The sequence below is a fragment of the Lacerta agilis genome, chromosome 12 (genome assembly GCF_009819535.1).
Source record: "Lacerta agilis isolate rLacAgi1 chromosome 12, rLacAgi1.pri, whole genome shotgun sequence".
NCBI lineage: Eukaryota > Metazoa > Chordata > Lepidosauria > Squamata > Lacertidae > Lacerta > Lacerta agilis.
Window position 1 is genome coordinate 13,668,226 of NC_046323.1, and position 26,427 is coordinate 13,694,652.

The window sequence follows — 26,427 nt, forward strand, 5'->3', positions numbered from 1 at the left end:
TGATAATGCAGCTAATTTACCTCACATGACAGTTGTAAGGATTACAGAGAATCTGTGTTGGAGGATTTTGAATATTTAATATTGTATTTATGCACTTTATTTGAAAAACACCAGTAACAGAACAAAGGATTTGCTGAGTTCTCTAGTGTTAGTCTTCATCTCTTTGCCATCTATAGGTAGACTTATTTGCAAACTAGTTAACTCCACAGTAGGCAGAAACAATATTCATACAACAAAAATATAGAACACTTAACTTGCCAGTGTATCAAATTTCCATTGAGATATGAATAAGCTCAAATGAGGAAAGAGGAATTGTGTTAAAATAAGTTGCTCTATTTTCTGGTCCTTGTTTATAGTTTGTGGAGCTTAGTGCTTTTTCTTTTTTACAACCCAAGCATCCATTCAACTCTTGACTGGGTTTCATTTCCCATCAATCACATGCATGAGGCCAATAAATAGATTTACTAGTGAGAAAGTTAAGTGCTTAAGGTAAGTTACACTTGGCAAAAGGATCCACACCTCAACGGTTTCATGCCAATTGGATACAAGCAAAATGGTCACCATTTGTTATATAGTTCAGCAAGTTTAGTTGTAGGGAGTTCGCTAGTCCCATCTGGATTGCTGTATATTGAGCATGCTCAGAACAACTGCTGCCTTGGAAATGAAAATAGGTTCAGGGGGTCTTAAAGGATTCTAACCAAGAGCAACATTTATAATTGCAGTAGTAGAAACCGTGGAGGCTTCCTACTGCAGGCGAAAGGCGCAGTGCCCTCTCACAGCAAAAGATTACCATCTTCCCACTTGTACAAGGCACACTTGCTTCACCCCAGAAGTCAGTTCTGGCTGCTGTGTGAGTGCATCTATCCTGCTCCCATGCACCTGTCCATCTTTTATCTAAGAGGGGGAAATATTTGTGCTCCCACCTCTACTCCCATTTCCTGATCCCAATCTTGTATTCTGGAGCCTACAAGCAGCCAGTCCAATGCCACTGACATGCCTCTAGAGTGCCATTTCATGCACCTAATGAAGTGGTCGTAACCCATGGAAGTTCCTTGCTTTTGTTCTAATTTTCTTGCTTGGAAAAACCCGCATTGCTTTGGGAGCTTTTGCAGTGTGCAGATACAGTAAGAGCTTCTCAAAAGGCCCCTTACATAAGAGCCAGGGTGGAGTTGAAGAACCGATTTGGAACAGACTGGATTGCCCGAAACCCACTTTCCAAGGAGCTTGTGCTCAGTGGGGCATCACTTCTGAGCAGACGTGGAACAGGACCACACCGTGAGCTCAACCAGCTGCCTCTGCCACTGCAGTCCTTGCAGATTTACCAAGCCAGGTGGCATTCTCAAGGAGGGCGCTGGGCACATTTCCAGTAGCATCTAACCTGTGGCACCACAATTGCAGCTGGAGGAGCCATGAAATAAGCCAGCCAGGGCCGGCCCACATACGAGGCAAGGCGAGGCAACTGCCTCGGGCTGCGGAATTCACAGGAGCAGCCCATCCCAACGTACATCTTGTTCCTGGTGTATATCTTTATCCCCCCCCCTTCATTGTCCCTGCTGTGGCACATCACTCCCCGCTTCTCCCCTGCCTTGGGGGAGGGAAAGGGGGCACCATTTTGTGGTTCGCCTCAGGCGGCAAAATGTTCCGAGCCGCTAATATCCCACCCCCTTTTTATTGGCTTTTCCCCACGGCTCAAAGCAAAGGGCCAACGGCAGCCTCTTCTGCCCATGCGCAGAAAGACGGCCGGGAGGAGAGGAGCGAGTGACGACGCCTGCGTGACTCCGCCTGCCTTAAAGCGCCGAGCTGTGGAGGCGGCGCACGGGCGTGTTGCGTGCGTCCTCCCTCCCTCCGTCTGTGGCTCCTGGCGTCAGCCCCGCCCACCTCGCGGACCTCCCGGCGGTTCAGGTGCCTCTCGCGCGCAGAGGCCCGCGAGGTCACCCGCCGAGGCGACCGAGTCCCACAGGCAGCCCGGCGCTTCGGCGAGCGCTCGCTTCGCCCCGCGTGAGGTGATGGGGGCCGCGTCCCTTCCAGCGGGACAGCGAGGAGGAGTAAGGTGAGCTTGTCGGGTGAATGGAGGGGTGGGAGATTTCGGAGGAGAGTGCTGGGGGCTCTGAGGGGGGGAGGACTTTCTGCTTCTCCGAACGTCTGAACGGCTCGACACAGGTCCCAAGTTCCGCCGAGCGCTCCCACGTAAGCGGGTGTGTAGTCAGCGCTGCAGCGTTGATTTCCTCACAGTGTTGGGTTTGGGGGAAGAAGAAGCGCTGGGGTTTTGTTTTGTTTGTTTGTTTGTTCCTCGTCCTCGCTGAGGTAAAGCAACGGGACCGGCGTTTCTCGGGAGGTTCGCGCAGTTTCTAAGTGACTTAGGGGCCTGCTTTACCTGGAGCGAGGGGATGAAGTGGGGCTCGCGTCTGTGGCGTGTAGGGGTGCCAAGTTGGAATAAAATATGGGGGGCAGGTAAGCCCCACCCCACATAATCAGTCACATGACTGAATGGCAATGCCTATCGACTTTGGGGAGGCCACCACCCCCCTTTAAATATTTTATTGGGGGTGGGTTGGGCAAAAGGACCTCAGTCCCTAGGAGTTGGCCCCTATGGTGGTGTGTTAGTAAAGCTGGGCATTGCCTTGGGAATAAAGTAATGGGGTCTTGAGCGTCATATCTGGAACCTTTTGCTATGGTAGACCCAGCAGCAGGTGGTTCTTAAGCTCCCTTTTCATCTTAAGATCTGAGATGCGCTTACTTGCAAGCAAGCCACGTTGAACTTGAACGGAACAACCGGATCACTTGGTTGGTTAGAGTGTGGCGTCAATAGTGCCGAGGTTGCAAGTTCGATCCCCATACGGGACAGCTGCGTGTTCCTGCATTGCAAGGAGTTGGACTAGATCAGTGTTTTTCAACCTTTTTTGGGCAAGGGCACACTTGTTTTATGAAAAAAAACACGAGGCACACCACCATTAGAAAATGTTAAAAAATGTAACTCTGTGCCTATATTGACTATATATAAAGTAATTCTCTTGAATAGGAATCAAATAAACACAATTTTTCCCACAGCACACCAGGCAACATCTCACGGCACACTAGTGTGCCACGGAATAGTGGTTGAAAAACACTGGACTAGATGGTCCTCAGGGACCCCTTTCCAACTCTACAATTCTATGATTCTGTTATGGTTGTGACCGGAATTGAACTGCTAACTGGATGGTTGGCAACAAAAGTAGCATAATGGCAAATGAAGTTCATAGGCTGCGTTTTCCCCTGTATTTAGATGAACTTTATTAAAGGTTTTTGACAAAGAGGAAAAAAGAAACAAAAATGGTTAAGTATCTAAAAATACTGTATGAGGCTGCCGGCATAGTTTTGTATCTCCCAAAGTCATTATGTGATGGTCATTGGCATGTAAAAGTTCTGAATCTCTAGGCACCTGTCTGATCCTTCACATGCTTACCTTATGCTATACTTTTGTAAACATCAGCCATACTGTTAAAATGTAACCTTTTGTTCGGCCAATCAGAGTGTGTTATGGCACTTTGCCAATTCATTGAGGTTACTCTCCTGTTTCTGCAAGAAACTTAAGTACAGTAGCTTTGTCCTGAGTCTGCAGTTTTTATGGTAACCTCTGTGTGTCATGCACTGTACAGCCTGCAAAAGGTGGCTAATCATTTGTCTATAATGTGATCTGCTGGTTGCAATAAGGCTGTATCTCAAATTTCCATTTGGCATGGTCTTGATTCCTTCCCCCATCCTGCTTCTTTTTTGCACACAATAAGATTTTAAAAGCTTGGGGAGATTGTGTGTGGCTTTCCAAGAAACGCTTAAAAACCATTCAGAGTTTCTAAGTATTGGCATTATATAGTTCTGAAGAATAGGCATTCTCTGCATGTATCTAAGCAATCAGAATTATGTTGCCTTTCTGTGTACATTTGAAGTACTGTAGCTTTATACCATAATTAAGATATTTAAATTGTGTTCTTGGAAAACCTGTGAAACCTGCTAACATGTGTTTGTGCATAACACTAAACCATGGTTTAGCACTACCTGGACAATCTCTGGTGAGACTGAGAAAAGCACTGGGCTTGAGTGCTCCTCCATTTCTTTATACTCTGCTGCTGGGAAGAGGATCCCTGCTGAGTTTTATTTTGCTTGTCATGTTCTACAAACCAGTAATCCTCACTTACAACAAAAACTGGTAAGGTTCAAAGCAAACCACCTTAAAATCATGGGTTATGAAGCTGGTTTAGCTAAGCAGTTTGTTTTAAGCCATATGCCAGATTTGTACAAGTTGAAAAGTCAATGTTATCTGCCCAGAAATCCTCTGAGCCACATAGGAGGGGAGAGGGATTTTTGCTTGGGCTCATAGCAGCTCATCCATGTAGCACTAAACTATTGTTTAGCATTGTATATCCCCAAACATAAGGGATAGGCTGGAGCAAATATTAACATGGTTAAAGCAGTCTTAACATAATAGAGCTTCCCTTGATCTGGACTCTGTACTTCTGTTGATGCTGCATAGAATGGCATTAGCTATAAGTAATACTACCACTCTATTCTGCCTTTGTCAGACCACACCTGGAATACTGTGTCTAGTTCTGGGTGCTACAATTTAAGAAGGATATTGACAGGCTGGAACATGTGCATAGGAGGGCAACCAATATGATCAAGGGTCTGGAAACCAAGCTTTATGAGGAACATTTGAGGGTTTTGGGTATGTTTACCCTGGAAAAGAAGAGACTGAGGGGATATATGATAGCCATCTTCAGATTTCTAAAGGGTTGTCACATGGTAGATTGTGCAAACTTGTTCTCTCCTGCTCTGGAGGGTAGGACCCGAACCAGTGGCTTCAAGCTACAAGAAAGAAGATTTCGACTATAAACACCAAGAAGAACTTTCTGACAGTAAGAGCTGTTTGACAGTGGAATGGACTCCCTCAGAAAGTGGTGGACTCTCCTTCCTTGGTAGTTTTTAAGCAGAGGTTGGATGGCCATCTGTCATGGATGCTTTAGAGGGGATTCCTGCATTGCAGGGCATTGGACTATATGACCCTTGGGTCCCTTTCCATTAACAGTTATATGATTCTATGCTCCAGATGGTGGTATTGCCCTGAACTCATGAGTTCAGATTACACAACTGACCATCACAGATAGCTTCCTGATGGTACAAACTGTTTGACAGTGGTTGTCTTGTAAGGTTGTGGACTCTCCTTTGTTAAGGTTTTTAAGCAGTAGTTGGATAACTAGGGATGCTATAGTAATAGGTTTCTTGTATTAGCAAGGGGTTGTTGACGCTTGAGGTCCCTTGCAACTCTTATGATTGCATTTAAAATCCAGATTAACACAGAGCTCTACTTAACGTCAGTTCATTATCTGAGGGATTTTCATATATTTATAAACATTTTTTCTTTTGTGTGCAAGTGTGCCTTTGTATAAAAACTGGTACAGTATTTGAAAAAACTGGACATGGTTATTATAAGTTTACTTTGCCTGCAGTAAATAGTTAAGCTATTTTCTGCTCTTCTGTGATCTCCAGGCAACAGGTTCCTGTAGCATTTTTAATTGTATCCTGGAAAACATGTAAATTACCACCCAACAGCCAACTCAGCTAGTACTAGTGCAATACATGTTAGTTATGGCTGTTGCATTCAGATAGTACCCATGATGAGCAGCACTCTTCTTTTCCTCAGTTAATTTTATTTTATTTATAAGAAAAGATGTATGAGTGTCCACATATTTGCTTGTATAGAGCTTCCTCTCTCCCTGTCAGCAATGCCTTTACTATTCAAGAATATGTTTTATTTCCCTTAAAGTTTCCTTCAAGATGAAATTGACTAGAACAGCATCTCCTTGTAATCTGATTTAGTCAGTGTGCTCTTATCATTGTACTGGGGCCCAGGAAAGGTGCTCTAATTAAAAATTAGTACTGTATAGAAATTATCAGGCTTTTGCGTTTACTTACTTACTTACACAAATTTTTAATTAGTTTGTCCATTTTTAAGCAACTTGTGTCACAACAACATTAAAGTGGTTGTTCCTGCCACTGTTTAGCGTCACTGGTGGACATTTTTACATAAAACCAGATTGTAATTTTACAGTCAAATTCTGTTGTTTAAAGTACTGGCAAAATGAAAGTAAACACATACAAAACTAAATGCATTAATTACATGTTTAATATGTTTTATTTGTTTAAAGAAATTTAGAGGCAATCTGGAATCAAGATTAAAAGAATTGAGATGTTTTGCCATTGGGGGACTGTGAGGAGGTAAGGTGGTTCTATTACTACACTTTTAATTGTAGCATATAAATTATTACATTACTTTTGGCTGAATTTCTGAGAGTTTTAAAATTTTAGTTTTAGGAATTGTAAATTAGAAGTAGGATTGTAAATTGGAAGATCTATTGGTCAAAACTATAGAGGTAAATGTACTTCATCATCATCATCATCGAGTTTTCAATTCATACACAGGAAGATCTGATTCAATTCATACACTTGCAATCTGATGCTGTCTTACAAATACAGCATCAGATTGTAAGTAGTAGCCAGAAATTTATCTACGGTTGTATATTGCCTGTTGGACTGATGTGATAGATCTGAGTGCATGCTTATATAATTCTAAATTTATTAGTACTGTTACAAGTATTATCCACATATCTACCTCTTATTGCATAGCCCAATCCTAATTTAAATAGTCCCAGAATTCTCCCATCTTTGTTGCAATTTACCTTTAAGCATTTTGTGGTCTCTTAGGCTGCTTAATTTACTCTTCATCTTTATTTCTTAGGTTATGTCTCAATAAATTACCATTGCAGCATGTTATCCAGGCAAGAGCTTTATCAGGGGCTGATGCTGTTAATGCACTGCGGCCATTCTATTTTGCAGTGCATCCAGATTTCTTTGGCCAGCATCCCAGAGAAAGGGTAAATACATTTTTTCCCAGTGGTTTAGACTGCAATCCTAAACACCTACCATGACATCATCATCATTATTGTTTTTAAAAAATTGCATACCACCCTTCATCTGAAGATTACAGGGTAGTTCACAACATAAAAATAGAAAATGAGAACAGTATGGAGATTGAGCTTCATTTAACTCGGTGGGACTTCTGAATTGATAGATACTGTTAGATATTTGTATTATAGACAAACTCTAATACAATCATGCCTTGGATCTCAAATGCCTTGCGAGTTGAACGTTTTGGCTCACGAATGCCGCAAACCCGGAAGTGAGTGTTCCAATTTGCGAACGTTCTTTGGAACCTGAACGTCCGATGTGGCTTCCGATTGGCTGCAGGAGCTTCCAAACATTTTGGAAGTCGAACAGACTTCCAGAATGGATTCTGTTCCACTTCCGAGGTACCACTGTATATCACTTTAAAAAAAAAAAAATTATTGTGAAGCTGAACTTTGTGGATAAAACTTGAAGTAGAAATGCTGCTGTTAGGACTGGACAGGGGTAATTTCCCAGTAAAAAGAGATGCATAAAAACCTGATGAAATCTGCATCATTCCCTCTAGCCCTAATTATGGTAGCTGGGCATTATGGTAGCTGGGTCATTACTAATCTGTTTGACACTGTTTTAGACTCTTATAGTGATTTTCATAATATGTTCCAGAGAACCCTAGGGTCTCTTGGAAGCTTATGATGGCTCCTCTGTGTGAACATAATATTTATAACCCACCCTCTATCCAAAGTTTCAGGGTGTAGCACACAAATCCAGAAGATAAAACAATAATTATCTTAAAATACATGACAGTTATTATAAAATTAGACAATGAGATTAACAGTTACTAAAAGCTTGAGTAAATATGCAAGTTTTACCCTGGCACCAGATGGGCCTCAAGGAAAGGCAGTGGACTCAAGATGGTAAACATGACTCCCCCTTCACCAGTTTTTTCAGCTCTCTGTGTTAGGTTAGGCTGAAAAGCTGCCTGGCACAAGGTAACTCATGGCAGAATAGGGATTTTTTTGAACCTGAGTTTCCCCAGTCTTAGTAAACTACACACATTTCCATACAAATACACAGTGAATCAAAGTTGTTGTAAACAGACACTGTTAATTTATGTGTACAGTGGTGCCTCGCAAGACGAAATTAAGTCGTTCCGCAAGACTTTTCGTCTTGCGGAAATTTCGTCTTGCGGGGCACCGTTTCCCATAGGAACACATTAAAATTTAATTAATGCGTTCCTATGGGGGAAAAGTCCAGGGGCGCCGGTCGGCACCGGAGCCGCGTTTTAAGGCTGCAGCGAGCGAACTGTTTGCCCGCTGCAGCTTTAAAACGCGGCGCCGTACCGGTCGGGAGGGGCGCGGGCTTACCTTTTGGCTCCGGTGGGGAGGGGTGCAGTCGGAGCGCGTTGCCATTTTGGGATCGTCTGCGCATGTCCAGACATGCACAGTGGACCCCAAGATGGCGACGCGCTCCGACTGCACCCCTCCCCACCGCAGCCGGTGGCTCCGGTGGGGAGGGGTGTTTTCCGCGTCGCATCCGCCATTTTGGATCGACCCAGACATGCGCAGTGGTACCTCGCCATATGAATTCGTCTGGCGAAGCACGGGCATAGACGAATTCATCTCGCGAGTCAACTAAAAACTCGCAAAACCCTCGTTGTGCGAGGCATTCCACTGTATTTGCTTTAACCTGGGCCATATTCAAAACTTGAGTAATTCTTTTTCTTGTAATTATTTTCAGGAGATCAATGAAAATTCTTTGAAGAGATTAAATGGCTATTTGGAGAATCTCCAAAAACCAGGTTTCAGGTCTTTAAAACCAACTCGGCTCACTTTTTACGTACGCGAGAAAGAACAAAATCCTTCCAATGTTCAAGAAGCATTTGGCTCCTCAGGTATTTTAGACATTTTGGATCCCCCCCCTCTCCACAAAATAAAATGCTTTTGAGTACTTGAAATTTTCTTGTCATTAAAATTTCTAGCCATTAGGCACTGGGTTGTTGTTTTTTTTCTGAGAAGCCTCTTAAACAGAGGTTAATTGGATTTAGCCACCAGATTTGTTTCTTTGTGTATCCCTATAAAAATTATGGTTTCCCTCACTTAGCCAAAATATAGTGTATAAAACTGCTTCATGTAGATGGGAGGAATTTTTTCTGAAAATTAAAGCTGCACTTTTGAAAATTCATGTAGCCTCTAAATCAAAAAAGATGTTGAGTTTTTTTATTTGAAAGTATTCTCACTTTACTATCTCCTGTTCTAGAAGTTATTAGCACAATGAACTGAGAATTAATTATGAAAATCACTTTTAACAAGTTCTTTTATTTACCATCCAATTATACGTGGTAATCTTCAATTGTTGGAGCAGGGTGCTGTGATAATAGACAAATACACTGGTGTTTCTGTGTCTTAGTGTCAGGCATACCTGCCCATAGCACTTCACAGCTATTGGTTTATATTTCAGTGTTGTTGTTTTTTATCAGAGTCCTGTAGTGCACTTCATCCAAAAATAGCATTAGGAAAAGCCTTCACTGTGGAGCCTGTTCATATCAATCTTAGAGCATGGGGACTTAATCTGCTGAGTCCAGGAGCCCTGTCAGTTGAAATCAAATAGCAGCACTACAATTGAATGAAGTTGACTAGGAGATTAATCCATGCAAGCCATGGTTTGCATTATCTTTGGTAAGGCAAGCATAAGGAAATGCATCCTGTTAAATACTGGCTTGTTCTGGGTTTGCATTTTGTAGGATTTCGAGCAGTCAGTTTCACCTTGCGCACCAGGGACCTACTAAGCACAGTACTGGACATCCTGAACTCCTGTAACTTATCTACAGAGCATGTCCAAAACTTGAATGGCAAAGTGGCGACTCCGTCTAACCAGTCAGCAGAAAGAATCTTCCACAGGCCTATCAAATGGGACAAGACTTACTACTCTTTTACTGGATTCAAGGATCCTGAGGAAGAACTTGAACAGGCTCAAAGGATGGAAACTACACTAAGGTACTGACCTTAGTGACATCACTTTCCTCAATTTCAGAGTCTTAAGAGGCCTTTTCAGGATTTTGAACCAATTGATTTTTCACCAGGAGATGTCACAGGTAGAAGTTGGCAACTTCTGCTTGAAAAGCATATTATTTATCCCAAACAGATATTTTGTGCCTCGTATTTTAGACTTGAATGATTTATTTTTAAAACATTTGAGTAGGGAAGTGTTGAATTTGGAACTCCTACCAGGCATACAAGCACGCTATGTGAATGGACTTCAGCTTGCACAATGGAAGTTCAGTTTCCGCTGCTCCCCATGCTCCCAAAATCTACCCCACAGGTTTCCCAACTAGGAAATAGATGGATGTGGGAAAGTAGTATTCGTGAAATAGACTTTGACTTGACCATCACAATTTGAATTGGTTATCTACTGATAGCGACATGCTTTTTCCATCCCTGAGAGTACATACAGAAATTTGCGTGCACAGTTCTAGAATGACAGCCACACTCTTTAACTTCATATACAGTGGTAAAGGTAAAGGGACCCCTGACCATTAGTCCAGTTGCGGATGACTCTGGGGTTGCAGGGCTCACTCTATAGGCCGAGGGAGCCGGCGTTTGTCCACAGACAGCTTCCGGATCATGTGGCCAGCATGACAAAGCCGCTTCTGGCGAACCAGAGCAGCACACGGAAACGCCGTTTACCTTCCCATTGGAGCGGTACCTATTTATCTACTTACACTTCGTGCATTCAAACTGCTAGGTTGGCAGGAGCAGGGACCGAGCAATGGGAGCTCACCCCATTGTGGGGATTCGAACCGCTGACCTTCCGATCAGGAAGCCCAAGAGGCTCTGTGGTTTAGACCATAGCGCCACCCACGTCCCTTCGTAAAAAAAGTGTAGATCAGCTTAAAAACGTGGTCCCTTACAACTCTACAATTAATTCTATAATTCCATAATTTTAAGAAGGCTCCTGATGTGCTCTCACATTTTTTCTGATCCATGAGCACTTTAAATTGCTGCTTAAAGTTTATTGTTAATCCTCTTGCCCAATTACTGTGTTTTAAAATGTCTTTGTGATCTATGTTGTTTTTCTAGTTCTTGGTTAGATAGTAATGAACAAAGTGCAGAAAAGAAGCTGAAGAATAGCTTACCACTCAGGAAAGAGCTAGACCGTTTGAAAGGTGAACTTTCTCATCAGCTACAGCTCTCTGATATCAGGTAACAAATTAACTTAAACTGTGAGAAAGCAGTGGTTTTTATTTTTTAAAAAAAGATTAAGGGTGGAACAGAGCAATACTGCTGGTATGTGATAGACTCCGGCAAATGTATTTTAAATGTACCAAAAATGTGTGCTTGCAATGCTTGTCCAAGTGTTATAATGGTCACTACAGTTTTATTCTTAGTTTTCTTGCATTTCTAAGCAGCTGCATTCTGTGCATGATCATCAATGTTTTAATATCCTCCCACACAATTCAACAGCAAAAAATAGTTAAGAACACAAAAAAGCAAATATATTTACAGCAAAACTAGATAAGAGCTATATAGACACCCATCGCAGTCACCCATTCACCCAAACTGTCAAAGTTTCTGTTTGAGTTATAGACCTCGATCAAGTTCTTAATGCTCGAAGCTGCTTGTCTGCTAATGACAAATAATAGTGCCTTTCATTGACGAGCTCGTGTCACTTTTTTGTTACCTAATTTGCTGTGCAATTTAAAAGGAGTGAAACATGCTGGTGTTGGTTTGGTTCTTTTAGATGGCAGAGGAGCTGGGGTATTGCCCATCGGTGCAGCCAGCTGCACAGTCTAAGTCGGTTAGCTCAACAAAGCCCAGAAGCGCTAAGGAATGCTAAAGGTACATTATTTTGCTGCAGTTTTCTTTCTTTCACTTGTCAACAATATTATGCTGCTCTTGAAAGAAAATTCTGAATCTTTTAAGCTGGCGCAAGTTGATTTCCTGCTTTCCTTCTCAGCAGAATGTGGGGTGCTGTGTTTGAGCTTTAAAGCCCCAAATGATTCAGATCCTACATGTCTCCAAGGTTGCATTGACGGAGGCTAAAGCTATGAGTGGTTACTAGGCATGATTGCTATATGTTACTTCCTCTGTCAGAGGTAGTTTATTCTGGACACAAGCTGCAAGGCGATTGTAGGTGTGGAGAACACCATTTCACTCAGGTCCCACTTGCAAGCTTTCCTGTTGGAGACCACCATTGCCTTTGGAATTATCCAACGGAGCTCTTTGTATGTTCTTATCCTAACTGTGATCTCTGTGATGACTCAAAGCACCCACATGAGATTATGTTGGTGTTAACTCATAGGGTTTACTTATGTATGTGGGTGCCAGGAGTTCAGCGGGCATAGAGCGAGATGTCTAGTGGAGGACGGCATAAAAGAGACTTAGATCTGTAGCAGGGGATCCACAGGGAACCTTTTGGAATCCCTAGACGAATTCCCTTTGTTGTCAGTCAACCCCGCCCTCCAAAAAGCTCAGCTGTGAATAGTGATCCCCAAAAATGCCTCCTCTTTTCAATAGGCCGCACAGTGATATTTACAGACCATTCAGGCATGAGTGCAACAGGCCATGTCATGCTAGGAACTATGGATGTTCACCACCACTGGACCCAAGTAAGAACTGGTAACTAAATTATATATTTTTTAATTTAAAAAAATGTTGCCATTTCCATTCTGTTTTAATATGTATGTGGAGTGCAAAAATTATGTGGGCAACCTCCCTGTTTCTGGTTGACGCAACCTGTCAATGATTTCTTAAGGAGAGTTTGTGGTGTCTTGTCACCTTGCTGCTGAAAAGTGGAGTTACAACATTGTATGTGCGTACAGTAATTGACTCTTTCTCTAGTGCCTTAATGTCTAAAACAACTAACTCACAACTGTAAAATATAACTTATATAGCTATATTTTGGTTCTGGTTAAGGATTACATGAATGCATTTTTTTAAAAGCCTTCCTGCAGTTCTGATATCTCTGTAATATATTGGGCTCGTGCGGGCCTAACTCATGAGCTCCTTCCTCCTACCCCTCCCTGCCTTAAGGGATATGTTGGTACAGTCTTGTATTTAAAGCACTAGTCTGGTAGCCATTTGGCAAGGAATTACATGTAGGCAAGTGAAGGGGCTTCCAAGGAAAGGAGAAAGTGCTTTGTTCCTACCCTAGATAGCTAAGCAGGTTGTCAGGGGATTCCATCCCACTCTGCTAGCCCCTAGGAAGCTAGTGAAATGTTACGCAGGCTAGTAGTCTGTGTGAGCTTATTTATGAGGTTGTGTCAGAGCCACTTTGACTATAGCTAATACTAACCAGAGTTCCTATTTACAATTTAATGCTTTTGTTTAAAAAATAGCTGTGCACTTAAACCTTTTCTGGGGTTAAAATCTGAAGTGAATAAATGGTGCCCCGGGTTATCAGCTGTATTTTATTTAGATTACTGTGATTTTACTGTTTTATCATTGTATACTACCTTTTGAAAGATTGTAATAGGCAATGTATGAATTCTTTTACAAATAAGAATTTGTAAAAACTGAAACGGCATTAACAGATGAGAACAAACCGAAATACATCAAAACGGAAATACAGGATGAGTCACCTGACAAGGTTATAAAAATGTTAAAATCGTTTTCATGAGATTTGCTGAAATTACAAAATCCTTAAATTGGCGCCTAAAACCCCTCACAGATATTTCCAACTTGATTTCATTAGGTAGAAAGTTCAAGTCTCAAGCTGGGAGTTTATCATTTTCCACTAACAGTAACTCTCTGCTGATAAAGAGTTTCTAAAACGTACGTTTGGAACAGTTGGGTGGGAGTTGGTTGTGTTTGATCATGTCACCCACTTAAATAAACCTTTTAATTTGTGCAGATTTTTGAGAGATTGCCAAGCTACTCTGCACTTCAGAAAAAAGTGCTGCTTTTGGAGGACTGCATAAGCCATATTTTGGGAGGCATACAAGTAGGATACATTGAAGAGCTTCAACCGATGCTGATGCTGGAAGAGTATTACTCTGTCCTGGACGGCTTTTACAATCGAGTGCGTAACAGCAGGCTCCCATTTCACCCTCACAGCCTGCGTGGGTTGCAAATGATTCTAGAAAGGTGTGCATTTACGAAGATGGAAGACAATGATGATATATATTACTGTAATTTGCTGCTTGTTGCACCAAAGTGTCTCATAGTGATTTGCGTATTAAAATTAGAAATTCGCAAAATGTTAAAACCAAGCAGTAAAACAAGACCTAATGTGCTCATCCATGTAGTTATGATTTTATTATACAAGAAACAAATCCTGTCCACCCCACTTAAAAGGATGAGCACAACAAAGAGGCCACAGATACAGCTAGTTACCTCTCAACTAAGGGCAAAAGGCTTGGGTAAATAAAAATGTATTTGCCTGGTGCCTAAAAAACAGGTGGTGATGGTGCCAAGCATGCCTCCCTGGGGAGAGAAATCCACAAGTGGGGAGCCATCAATAAAAGGGTCCATTCTTGTGTTACTACCTTCCACACACTCCTCGGAGGGCAGCTTAAGAAGGGTCTCAGATAACAAATGCTGGGTTTGGGTTGGTTCATTGGAGACCTGCGCCACACAGGACTTTATAGGTTAAAACCAGGACTTTGAATGGAGCCTAGAAGCTAACTGGTAGCTAGTGCAGTTGTGCCAGAGTTATTGTTACATGTTCAACCATCTTGCCCTGGCAGGCAGTCCAGCCACTGAATTTTGCACTAGCTGCGGTTTCTGAACTGTCTTCAAAGCGTTGCACATTACAGTAATGAGGGCTGGCCCACTCATGTGGCAAGGTGAGGCCACTGCCTTGGGCAGAAGGATCCACAAGGGTAGCAGATCTGGCCTCTAAGGCATATGTTTTCGACATTTTTGAGTCCATGGCTCCCTTAACAAAGCACATTCCTTTTGCGGCACCCTGTGGGGCTCAGGAGCCCAGTTATGTCACCCCTTCCCTGCCCAGCTAGCAGCCTCTCACCCTTTTTCGAACATCCTCCCTTGTGGAGTGTTCCCTCAGCCTCCTCTCCTCTCCCCTTTCCTTGGGAGTCCTTCAGGCAGCTACTGCTGCCATCCCTGAGCTGCCCTCCTGCCCCAAGGAGAGGTGCCTCCCAGAGACACTATTCACCTGCAAAGCATGTAGCCAGGGCTGCTGCAATAAAGAGCTGTGCAAGCCTTTGGGAGGCAGAGACATGAGGGCATCAGAGGAGAGAGGGAAGGAAAGAGGGACACAGGCCAGTGTTGCCCAGGGCACCCCTAACCATCATTCAAGGCACCCCAGGCCACGGCACACTGGTTGAAAGCCACTGCTCGAAGGAATATTGTCTGCTGCGGCAGCAGTGGCAGCAATAGCTGCAGAGCATTCTTTGGAAGCAGGAACTTCCTCCTTGGCAGCTCCATTTTTTTAAGAGTTGCAGCAAATTACAGTCCAGTTAGATTTAATATATGTTCCAGGAACACTGATGAAAAGTATCCTTAAATAGAGAATTACGAAGCATCTCAAAGAAGCAGAATCAGCATGGCTTCTGCAATAGTAACTCTGGTCTGTCTAACGTTTTAGAGTACCAATAAGCATGTGCATATGGGCGATCCAATAAATAAGGACTTATCTTCTTGGGTTAAGTTTCTATATTGTGAATATTACTTTAAGCAAAAACCTTCCATACAAAAAGGACCATCAGCTGTTTTGCACTGTCCTTAATGTACTTTCTTTGTTTTATTACAGTGACAGGTATGGACCATATCTGCATGAACTAGGGCACTTCATCATCCCAGCAACCTGTGATCCAGCAGCACTTCAGTGGTTTATGATCACTAAAGCACAACAAGCGCGAGAGAAACTGAAAAGAAAGGAAGAGTAAGTGCTTCTTAAAGCTCAGTGCAACTGCTCCATTCTGTGCTTGACATCTTGGGAAGTTTCCAAGGAGATTGATGGGGAGGAACCAACACTTAAAAGTGTGTAAAAAGTGTAAAAAGGTAAAGGTACCCCTGTCCATTAAGTACAGTCACGGACTACTCTGGGCTTGCGGCGCTCATCTCGCTTTATTGGCTGAGGGTGCCAGAGTTTGTCCGCATACAGTTTTTCCAGGTCATGTGGCCAGCATGACTAAGCCTTTTCTGGCGAACCAGAGCAGCGCACGGAAACACCGTTTACCTTCCCACCAGAGCGGTACCTATTTATCTACTTGCACTTGACGTGCTTTCAAACTGCTAGGTTGGCAGGACCTGGGACCAAGCAACGGAAGCTCACCCTGTCATGGGGATTCGAACTGCCGACCTTCCGATCAGCAAGCCCAAGAGGCTCTGTGGTTTAGACCATAGCGCCACCCGCGTCCCTTCATAAAAAAAGTGTAGATCAGCTTAAAAACTACTAGCGTCCTCCACTGATTATAAGAGTTTGTTGCTTCAGGAAGTTTTGAAAAACCTCTTGCCTAGTTTGCCCTGCTATTAAATGCTGTGCTCTAGGTTCTTTTCTGGATGTGTTAGCACAAATATAAAACCACACACCATGGTGAAGGGGGGGGGAGCATGAGAGAGGGTTGAGGACCTAGTTTTCACCTGGCCTTAGTGCCAGCCAGTCGCTAACTAGTTTAGTTACCTCCTTTTCCTGGCCCTAGCTAGGAATTTGGAAAAGGGTATGATAACTGAGACAAAACCCTTGGAATTCTCCTTTATTCAATCCCCTACACAGCTGGGTACAAAATTAGCCATCCATCAAACTGATTATTTGCAGTTTGGGAAGCACTGGGGGGTGGGCGGTAAAATATGGGTCTATTGTAGCAGAACGGGTAGTTCCAAAAGCTGAAACACAAGAACCAATTCTGTATTTTCTCCCCTTCACATTTATAACTTTGGAATGGGGGTTTATGTTTATTATTTCAGGTCAATGGTGTTAGAGAAGAAACTGATCAAGGCTTCAGCTGAGAAATTTCGTCTCCAACGACTGTACAAAGAGCCCAGCGTTTCCAGCGTACAGATGATCCATTCTTGCAATAGACTGCTGGAGGGGGAGTCGTTTCCCAACTTGCAAGGCATGCATCTCTGCATTTCTCATTTCTATTCCGTGATGCAGGATGGAGACCTCTGTATTCCTTGGAACTGGAAACACTGAGGGCACCAACTGAGTAAACTTGACCAGTCCAATATTTTCCTAGTAAGCAAATGAACAATCGGAACTACTTAGACTAAATAATTGAGATACTCGTTTTTTATGCCAGTATTCTACAAGTAATCCAAGATGCTTCCTTGGTTTTCAGCTGCTGCTAAAGCAACAAACTACTAAGTCAGTTTGTTTATGCAGTCTCACAAAAGGCTGAGTGGTTCCTATGTGAAGTCCGGGATGTCTCTGCTTCAGGGTGATCACTGAAAGGATCTGTTGGGGGACAAGATGTACAAAACTTGGATGAAATCTAAAGAAGACAAAGGCATGTGGGTTTTTATATATTCAAAATCTGTCAGTACATCCTCCAATATAGATGAACAGTATGGATTTTAATATATAAGAAATCGTATTTAGAGAATTGAAGTTGGCATTGAAGCTTATCTCTAGCACAGATTCTCCTCCCCCCCCCCCACTGTTGGGACTATAAAAACTGAAGAATGGATATTTTTCAGACGTTGCCAATATTCTAGTTGACTATTTGTACATAAAGCATACAGCAGAGTATTTATTTTGCAGAAGTACAGTACAGCTTGTTTTGACAAAATTTTATAAATGTCTATGGAAAACCTTTACCCATTAGCATTGCACTTTCAACTTTTTTTGAGATAAAATTTACAAAATATCCTACTGTGTTGCACTTTGATTTGTAAACTGTCCTCTTTTCAGCCATGAGACTGGTGTGTGATTCTCTCCAGGTGCACTTACAGCTTATTCCAGCCAAAGCATAGTACATGTCTACATAGAAACAGCCTGTGCACTTTACTAGGTACCAAGGGGAATCTACCCATAAGACACAGGGCCCCCTAATCTCCACAGGATACCCCTGTGTCATAAGCAGGAAGCTTATTTATGCAGAGTGGGGAAACCTACTCTGCATGAAATCCCTAATGTTTGAAAAGTCAGATCTCTGAAATAAGCACCTTAAAAGACACAAAAGATACATGCAAACTGTACCAAATGAGAGTATTAGTGTGAGGAAGAGTATTGAGAAAACTAGTTTGCCTTGAGATTGTCTACCAAGTACTTGGTTTCATTTTATTGGGGTAAAATGCAGCACTGATTTTTTCCCCTTTAAATTTCCCCCCAAAAAAATACTTTCGTTTTTACTTGTTTATAATGTATGACTAACTCAATGAAATCTCTCAACAGGGAAAGGAAGAGATGTTAACTCTTTTGTTAGTGCAAGTAGTGAAACACCTTTGGTTTCCGTGGAAGCTGATGGCATTCATATTCCCAAATAATGATCCCTAAGCTTCTGGGTACATATTTGAGTGCTGCTGGATGTCATTGGTCTGAAAGTTCTGTTGTCCTGTATCAGTATTTTTAAACTACTCCTGATTAGATGTCAGTGTTGTTCTTCAGAAATAAAACAGTTTTAAAATTGCATGACTAATGTTATTTATGGTTTAATTGTTTTGATGAAAGGGGTTGATAAAAGGCCTGTGCAGTGTTACCCACCTAGTCTTATCAACAGTCCTCCTAGGCCTTTGACTGATTAAACAGTCTATGGCCTTTTGAATGTGTTTGGAAGAATGGGATTATTGAGGGGTTTTTGTTTGTTATGCATTTTGTGTTTTCATTTTGTATTTGTGACCTTCAGATGAAGGGCAATGTACAAATTAAATAAATAAATAGCCATAGATGGCGTTTGCTGCATGGCTGGGACTGGAAAAATAAAAGGGGTGTGTGTCAAGCACTTAGCAAGACTGCAATATAAAGCCATTGATCTATGTTACATTTGGTAGGTCACAATATGCCCTGCCTTACATGTGCATATATAACTGAGCCTTCCTGTTGTTGTCCATATGGAATAACAAAACATGTAGCTATCCTATTCCAAATATAAGAAGAGAATAGTGTGAACATTATATTTGCAAACAAGAAAGCTTAAAGTCCAACTGGTTATGCAACTACCGGTAGTTCCGCCTGGTGTTGTTCCAAGCCTTGCCAGTAGGGGGCAGACTTTCCAAAAGAATCCTCAAAATCAGAGTTATCAGCAAAAGTGTGGAGCCCAGCTAAAAACAAAAGTTTCTCCACTGTTACCTATATTCTGTTCTATGTTCTCAACCCCAAGGTAAGAAGAACAAAGTTCTTTGTTTTTCAATATTCCATGGTGGAACAGTAATCAAGTATTGGGGTTCAGTGTCCTTAGGAAATAGCTCAGCTACCAGTGCTGTCATCCGGAACAATCTTTCTATACTGAAAAGTGCTCTCGAAAAGAATATAATTACAATTGGAATTGTTATGGCATTTGTACTGTCTCACGTCACAGGAGGCATATACTGGTCAATCTTTGATGTAAATATTGTAGCCAAAAGCTGTGGGTTGTTACACTATTTAGGGTTAAAAGGCTTAAGATACAGGAAGATACCTTACAGCAAGCCAGACCACTGGTTCATCTAAGCTCAATATTGTCTATGTGGACCAGCTGTGACTCTCCAAGGTTTGACAGAGGGCACCTACCTGGAGATGCTGGGGATAAAATCATACGATTATAGAGTTGGAAAGGGACCACAAGTATCATCTATCTAGTCCAACCCTCTGCAATGCAGGAACCTTTTGCCCAACACGGGGCTCAAACTCATGACCCTGATATTAAGAGTCTCATGCTCTACTGACTGAGCTATCCCAGCAGCTAGAACCTGCCACCTCTCTGCAAATCAGATATTCTATATTTGAGCTATAGTCCTTCCTCCTAAGTATTAGGAGTATCGCAGGTTCGATTTTGCATAATGACCCGTTCTATAAGTTAGTCAAGGGGAGGATGATTGGTATAGGCCCTAAAGAGTGCAGGTTGTTCATACATATATTCCAGTTTTCAAATGGCACTTGGTGTATTAAAAAATAAAAAAATAAAAATAACACCCTTAGAGCTACACTATGAGATTAATTATGTGATTAATAATGCTTGCAGACACCCTGCTGGCTAGGCAATTCTCAGCGAGCAGAATGCAAAATGTTCCATGGCATTATTTCCCAATGTGCTGGGTGCATAGCTATGCAGCATTTATTATAGAGCTGAGTAGGGGAGATACCCTCAAGGGAAAACAAAAACTAGATCTGTCTCAGGTTATTATAAACTGAGAATTGATGGGCATTCCCAGTAGCTTGTTGCTAAGCAGCCAGTAGATGCAGTTGCCCATAACTCTAGTTTTCTTTAAATAAAGTGTGTTCATCTGCAAGCATAACTACGGTATGCTCTTGTCACTCTCCTGTCTTCCACTGCGGATAGGGCGGGGAGTCTTAATACAATTTTCGGGTCTTTGGGCCAGTTTTTAATTGCCTGATACAGGTACAGTCTTTCTTGGGTCACCGGCATAAGGGGAATGTGTGCATCAAAACACCCCAAAATTAAGCTTGTATAAGTTCTAAACACTGAAGCATTTGTGCTATATCATTGTATATTTTGTGCCCTTGGTCTGTTAAAGACCAGAGGAGATGAGCTGTTCCTTATAGAGTTTCGTGGCTGTAGAGGAGTCTTACAAGTTGGGGAAACACATTCTTCCCATGAGTGGTTAATACCTAATACCCAGGTAGAAAATGTCTTAACAGCCTTTACCAGTAGCAGATACATTTTTACAGCAGCCACATAAGTGGAAGTTCTTCATTTGCACTCTAAGCTCTGTGATTATGTGGATATGTCTAGTTCAGCAAAGAACCATAGAATCACAGAGTTGGAAGGGACCCCTGAGAAACAACAGAATTGGAAAAAGAAATAATTCAAATCTAAAGGTAAACACATATCAAAAAGGACAACCTCCTCCTTGATTGGGAGGTAAAAGAGGAGGTTGAAAAGAGCTATGATACGTTGGGCCCAAGACCTCGGACACAACATCTACATAAAACAGTGAGAGAGATTATGGAAGGAAGATACTAGATTTACGGCATGTTATAATCTTAGAGAAAATGTTATGGAAATGCAATACAGGTGGTACCTTACCCCAGCCAAATTGGCCAAAATGTATAAGAATAGATCAGAAATATGCTGGAGATGCAAAAACCAGATAGGTTCATATATGCATATGTGGTGGGAATGTGAGAATATAAGAGAGTTCTGGGACATCATATATAATGAATTTAAAAAGATACTTAAATTCCCATTTACAAAAAGACTGGAGGCCTTCCTATTAGGAATAATGTCAACAGAAATTAAGAAAAATGCCAGACTACTCTTCAGTATGCAACAGCAGCAGCCAGGATTCTAGTAGCGAAGAACTGGAAAAGTGGAAATATCCCCACAAAAACCGAATGGCAGATAAAAATGATAGAGTACATACAATTGGCAAAAATGACAGGGAGAGTTAGAGGATATTCGATGCAGAAGGTGAATAAAGAATGGATAGTATTTAAAGAGCACTTGAAAAATTATTGTGATAACAAAAATCTCCTGGCAGACCTTGAATGATTCTTGTAATATATTGGTGACAAATAATAGAATATCTTGAAAGGAATTGGGAAAAGAAAACAATAATAAGGCACTGTGGGTAAAATAACAAAATAAAAAACAGTACAATGAGGAAAATCGGAAGTTTATTTTATTTATTTCATCTTTTGTCTTTTATCCTTTGCTTTCTTCTTTTTTCTTTTTCTTTTTCTGTAAGGTATGTGTATGTAGGTTTTAAATATTGTATTATTGTGTATTGATGTGCAGGTTGATGTTGATTGTTCAATAAAGTTCTATTTTAACAATAAAAAGGGGAAGGACCCCTGAGGGTCATCTAGTCCAACCCCATGCAGTGCAGGAATCTTTTGCCCAATGTGGGACTCAAACCCACAACCCTGAAGTTAAGAGTCTTTTGCTCTACTGACTGATCACACCTATGGCACCCAATGGTGCCTGTGGCCAGTTGCATTCCACATAGTGATAGTAATAATCAGGAAAGCAAATAGAGGGTGTGAGAAAGAGAGATGAAGAATCACATTTGCACAGCAACAACTCAAAGGAATGTTTTTACCTTATGGGCATGGGCAGTCCACTTGGTGTTCTCCATATATTGTTGGACTCCAACTCCTATCAACCCCAGCCAGTGTGGCCAATGTTCAGCGATGATGGGAGGAGTCAAACAATATCTGAATACTCACACACTGGCTACCTATGGTCTGAAGATGGCCCTGTAAATCTGCCCGGATGGAAGATAATCTGAGAGCCATGGTTGCTCTGCATTCTTACATGCAATAACCAAACACAAGCGCTATTTAGAAGACATCTGGAGGGCACCCCTGCACCTTCCTTGCACAAACCAGTCAAAATCAAGGCCAATAAATATTATAATCTCAATACACCCTTGCTGTGTCTTTAATTTCTCATGTGTAAATCAGTAGCCGCCCTGAGCCCGGTTTGGTGGGGAAGGGCGGGGTATAAATAAAAATTTGTTTGTTTGTTTGTTTGTTTGTTTGTAGTAGTAGTAGTAGTGGCCTAAAAGGGAGGCTGAAGCACACCCTAAAACTGCTATATAAATGTTGGGTGCAGCTACTCATGGGACATTGTTATTCTCTCTCTACACGCCCCCCCCCCCTTATTTAAATAAATGGAGAGATTATGGGAAGGATAAAAAGAGACTCCAAGGAGCTAACCTGTGCCTCTGAATCAAGTCTATCGTTTCTGATGCAGCTGGAGCTTGTTTCAAGGAGCGCCGCTTGCAGTACCTCATTAACAATGGGGTTACAGTGGGCTAGAAAATTTGAGAGAGCCTAGCGTGCCAGGGTCAGCTGCCCTTGCTTCCTCGCTCCTCCTCCACCCATGTGCCTAAAAATAGAGATAATCAGGTTTCAAAGAGGAAAAGGAATGGAAAGGTCAAGTGTCATGACCCCAGCTGTATTCCAACACTGCTTTTCTCTCCAACTCTGTTTTCCTTAGCTGGGCCTCCCCATCCTCCGGCAAGCAGCAGCAGCAGCCCCTTTTAAGAGGAGCAAAACCATCTCTACAGCATGATCTTGGTGCTATTCATGATCATCGATTGTCTTTGACTGTTTTACAACCCCCACCCCTTCACCATCTTCCTGCCTGCTACTCTTGAACTACTTATACTTTACACACACACACACACACAAAATCCCTAATTATAAAGTGTAATTTATTAGGCCAATTACGGAGTCAACAAAGCCATAATTGCTGCAGTTCAAATGCCTTGGAGCCAGATGTGAAACGCAGTTTTTGGGGGGACAACAGGCCCAGCATTGTTAAGTCTGAAGTGGCGCTTCTGCATTTAACTCCTTGAGTATCACATTTTTCGCACACAAACCTTTAGCAGGGTGGGGAAGGGGTTTTATTCCACCCCCATCTTGAGCCATCTGCAAAATGCATTTTTAACCTTTGTAAACCGCTTAACCGGATGAAACATCTAAGTGGTGCATGTTAAAACTGTACATAAAAGCCAGAAGTTAAGAACATGTTGACCTAAAAAAAAGGTCGAAAACCGAGTAGTTAAAATATACATAATTTGTTTAAAAAACAAAACAACCTTTTAAAATGTATGTCAACCTTACCTATCTGCATAGGCTTGCATAATCAAAAACGTTTCAGGCAGACACCTAAAACAGCAGAGCAAAGGTGCCTACTTCAATATCAATAGGCTGTTATTTTCTTTTACATTAAATTCAAGGTGGTGATTTAAAGGCCACTGAAGAATGTAAACACCTTGAGCCTAACAAGTCCCTTAAGGACCATCTTCCCCACACTCTTGGGTGCACTCTGCAGCACCCTGCCAGCTGATGTTTGGTGGGTGGCTACTGAAGTTCTCACCCTGGCCACCAGGGGTATTGTGCACATAGTTTTCACTCAGGTCCACGTCAGTTAATTTAGGCGGGAAAACCCTGGGCTGCTGTTGTTACAATGTTGTCAGCCAGCTGCCTACAAAAGCAGGCCGGCTGTTCCAGATTACCGGTACTTATAAAGAACTACTTGGAGAAATCTCTGTGTCGTCTGCTATGTCCGCCCACTACTTAATAGCTACTAGAAGTGGGCCTCTCACACCTGTGATGGCATCAACTTCATGAAACGGCCTCCTCAGGGAAGTCCTTCAAGGTATGAGCATTAAGGCCAAGTTCAGTCCTGGTCCTTCAGGAAGGCTTTTGGGCCTACACACAAGACCTTTTTTTTTGCTTTATCATTTTTATTGGTTTTACAAACATACAGTATATTATACATATTATACATATTATTACTTCATATCCAATCTAATACTTTGGCTTTTATAGCCATGACTTCCCTCAATCCTTCCTTCTGGTTTCAAAAATTATTTCTCTTTTTGTTTTTACACCTCTTAAGTCTATCATTGCTTTACTATTCATATTTAACATCATTATTGCTTATTTCATTCTACAACAATATTTCTTCTATAACTACAAAGCCTCTTGTAGTCCTATTGACGTATTTAATTGAGTTTTTTCTTTCAGATAATTTGTAAATTTAGTTCAGTCTCTTATGAATTTTTGGTCTCGCTGTTCGCGAAGTCTTCCTGTCATTTTATCTAACTCTGCATACTCCGTTAATTTCATTATCCATTCCTCTTTTGTCGGTAGTAGGTCTTGCTTCCATTTTTGTGCCACTAGGATTCTGGCTGCCATCACTGCATACTGAATTTTTTTAAATCATCTTTTTTAATTTCTGTACCTGTAATGCCTAATAAAAACGCCTCTGGTTTTTTGGCAAAATTATACTTTAACATTTTTCTCAATTCATTATATATTTCATCCCAAAACAATTTTACCTTTTTACACTCCCACCACATATGGTGAAAAGAACCAAAGAAAATATTACACACAAGACCTTTAATAAAGCACATTTGAAGCACATCCTTTCCCTTCAGATAATTCTGGGCACTGTAGTTTGTTAGGGCTGCTGGGAATTGTAAGTCTGCAAGAGGTAAACTACAATGCCCAGAATTCTTTGAGGGAATTTGAATGTGCTTCAACAGTACAGCGTATACCACATTTGAAGCTTTTGCTTGCTTGTAGGTTTGCTTCTGCTTCTCCTCTTTTGTGTTATGCACTCCCTTTTAATTTATAATTTAAATTGTGCTTTGTTTTCCATAGTACTCTGCCTATTTTTGTCGTGGTTCCATTTTTTTACCTCAGTGCCACATTGTTGTTGTTTTTCTGTTTGTTTCTGAGATAAGTCACTTTGGTTTAAACCAGGGGTGGGGAACCTGCGTCCCTCCAGATGTTTCTGGACTTCAGCTCCCAACAACCTCAGCCAGCTCACACTGGCCCTTTCCATTGAGCCTGCAGTTGCGCCGTAAAGAGGGGCGAAGGAATAAAAGCAGGGAAATCAGTCATGGATGTCATCCTGGCTCTTCTCACTGGAGTCTAGATAAGCAGGCTGGTTGATCGGTGACGGTTATATATGTCACCTGAGGTGAACCATAAAATGGTGCACTCCTCCGCACCAGGGGAGAAGGCAAGGAGTTAAAAACTGCATCAGGAACAAGGAGGAAATAAAGATTTACATCAGGATCCGCTGCCCCTATGGATTCTGCCACCTGAAGCGGTTGTCTTGCCTGGCCTCATGGGTAGGCCAGCCTTGAGTGGTATGGCAGGTTTCATGCATTCCATTTGCACATTGTTTCTAAGATACTTATGGATTTCAGTAGAATAGAATAGAATAGAATAGAATAGAATAGAATAGAATAGAATAGAATAAATCTTTATTGTTGTTGCGGGAAACAATGAAATTCCTCGGTTGCTATATCAATCAAAAGGGCAGGTCAAAATGATGACAGCAAGTCTGGGCCTGTCTACATCCCCAGAAAAATGCAACTCAGCTGCTGAATTTGATGGTGGGAGTGAACATACACAGACATGTACACGCGCGCGCACACCCTCTATTGGAAAAGAAGATCCCATTATATTAGTCTTGTGGTGGTTGGATAAAAGCCCCTAACCAGCGTTATTTAAAACACATGGTGGAACGACAATACTAAGATTAGAATATGCGTTTTTTTGTGTTTGTGTGATGCCCCTTAGGGACACCATCCCGGAAGGAAGATGCTGCCAATATCCTCTCAACTTGACTCGGAGTAAACCTTGCCTTTTCTCGACAGTTGCTAGGCAACCTTCGGTGAGATGCCTGCGCCACTTCACCGGCTCCCCGAGCAACACTCCTTTGTCACCCTTGAATGTTGCAGGGTTACAGGGTGACATTCCTTCCTTGGTAACAAAGAGGCATCAGATATTGCAGAGGTCAAAGGTAGCGCCTTTCCTGCAAGGCCCGTCTCCCGACTGTAATATAGTTTATCTGTAGATGTGTATTCCCCCTCCCCTTTCAACCTTGTACGAGCAAACAAAACAAAAGCAAGGACAAACGATAGCGGGGAGCGAGGATGAGGAAGCAAAGTGATATGCGTT

The 26,427-nt window shown here is 42.0% G+C and overlaps 1 protein-coding gene and 1 long non-coding RNA gene across 2 annotated transcripts; one reads left to right on the plus strand and one right to left on the minus strand.

Moving 5' to 3' along the window:
- The first annotated feature begins 1,868 nt into the window (after positions 1-1,868).
- TCAIM (T cell activation inhibitor, mitochondrial) lies at positions 1,869-18,466 on the plus strand. The gene is made up of 11 exons (XM_033165166.1): positions 1,869-2,050; positions 6,180-6,249; positions 6,770-6,905; positions 8,674-8,827; positions 9,677-9,929; positions 11,013-11,135; positions 11,674-11,771; positions 12,450-12,541; positions 13,786-14,018; positions 15,646-15,777; positions 16,803-18,466. Exons 2-11 carry the CDS (start codon positions 6,221-6,223, stop codon positions 17,029-17,031), a joined length of 1,479 nt encoding a protein of 492 aa, XP_033021057.1. The 5' UTR covers positions 1,869-2,050; positions 6,180-6,220; the 3' UTR covers positions 17,032-18,466.
- Positions 16,723-23,352, minus strand: LOC117055567. The gene is made up of 2 exons (XR_004427651.1): positions 22,657-23,352; positions 16,723-17,292 (listed from the first exon to the last, which is right to left on the minus strand). It is a non-coding gene; the product is annotated as an uncharacterized LOC117055567 (long non-coding RNA).
- Positions 23,353-26,427: the final 3,075 nt, after the last annotated feature.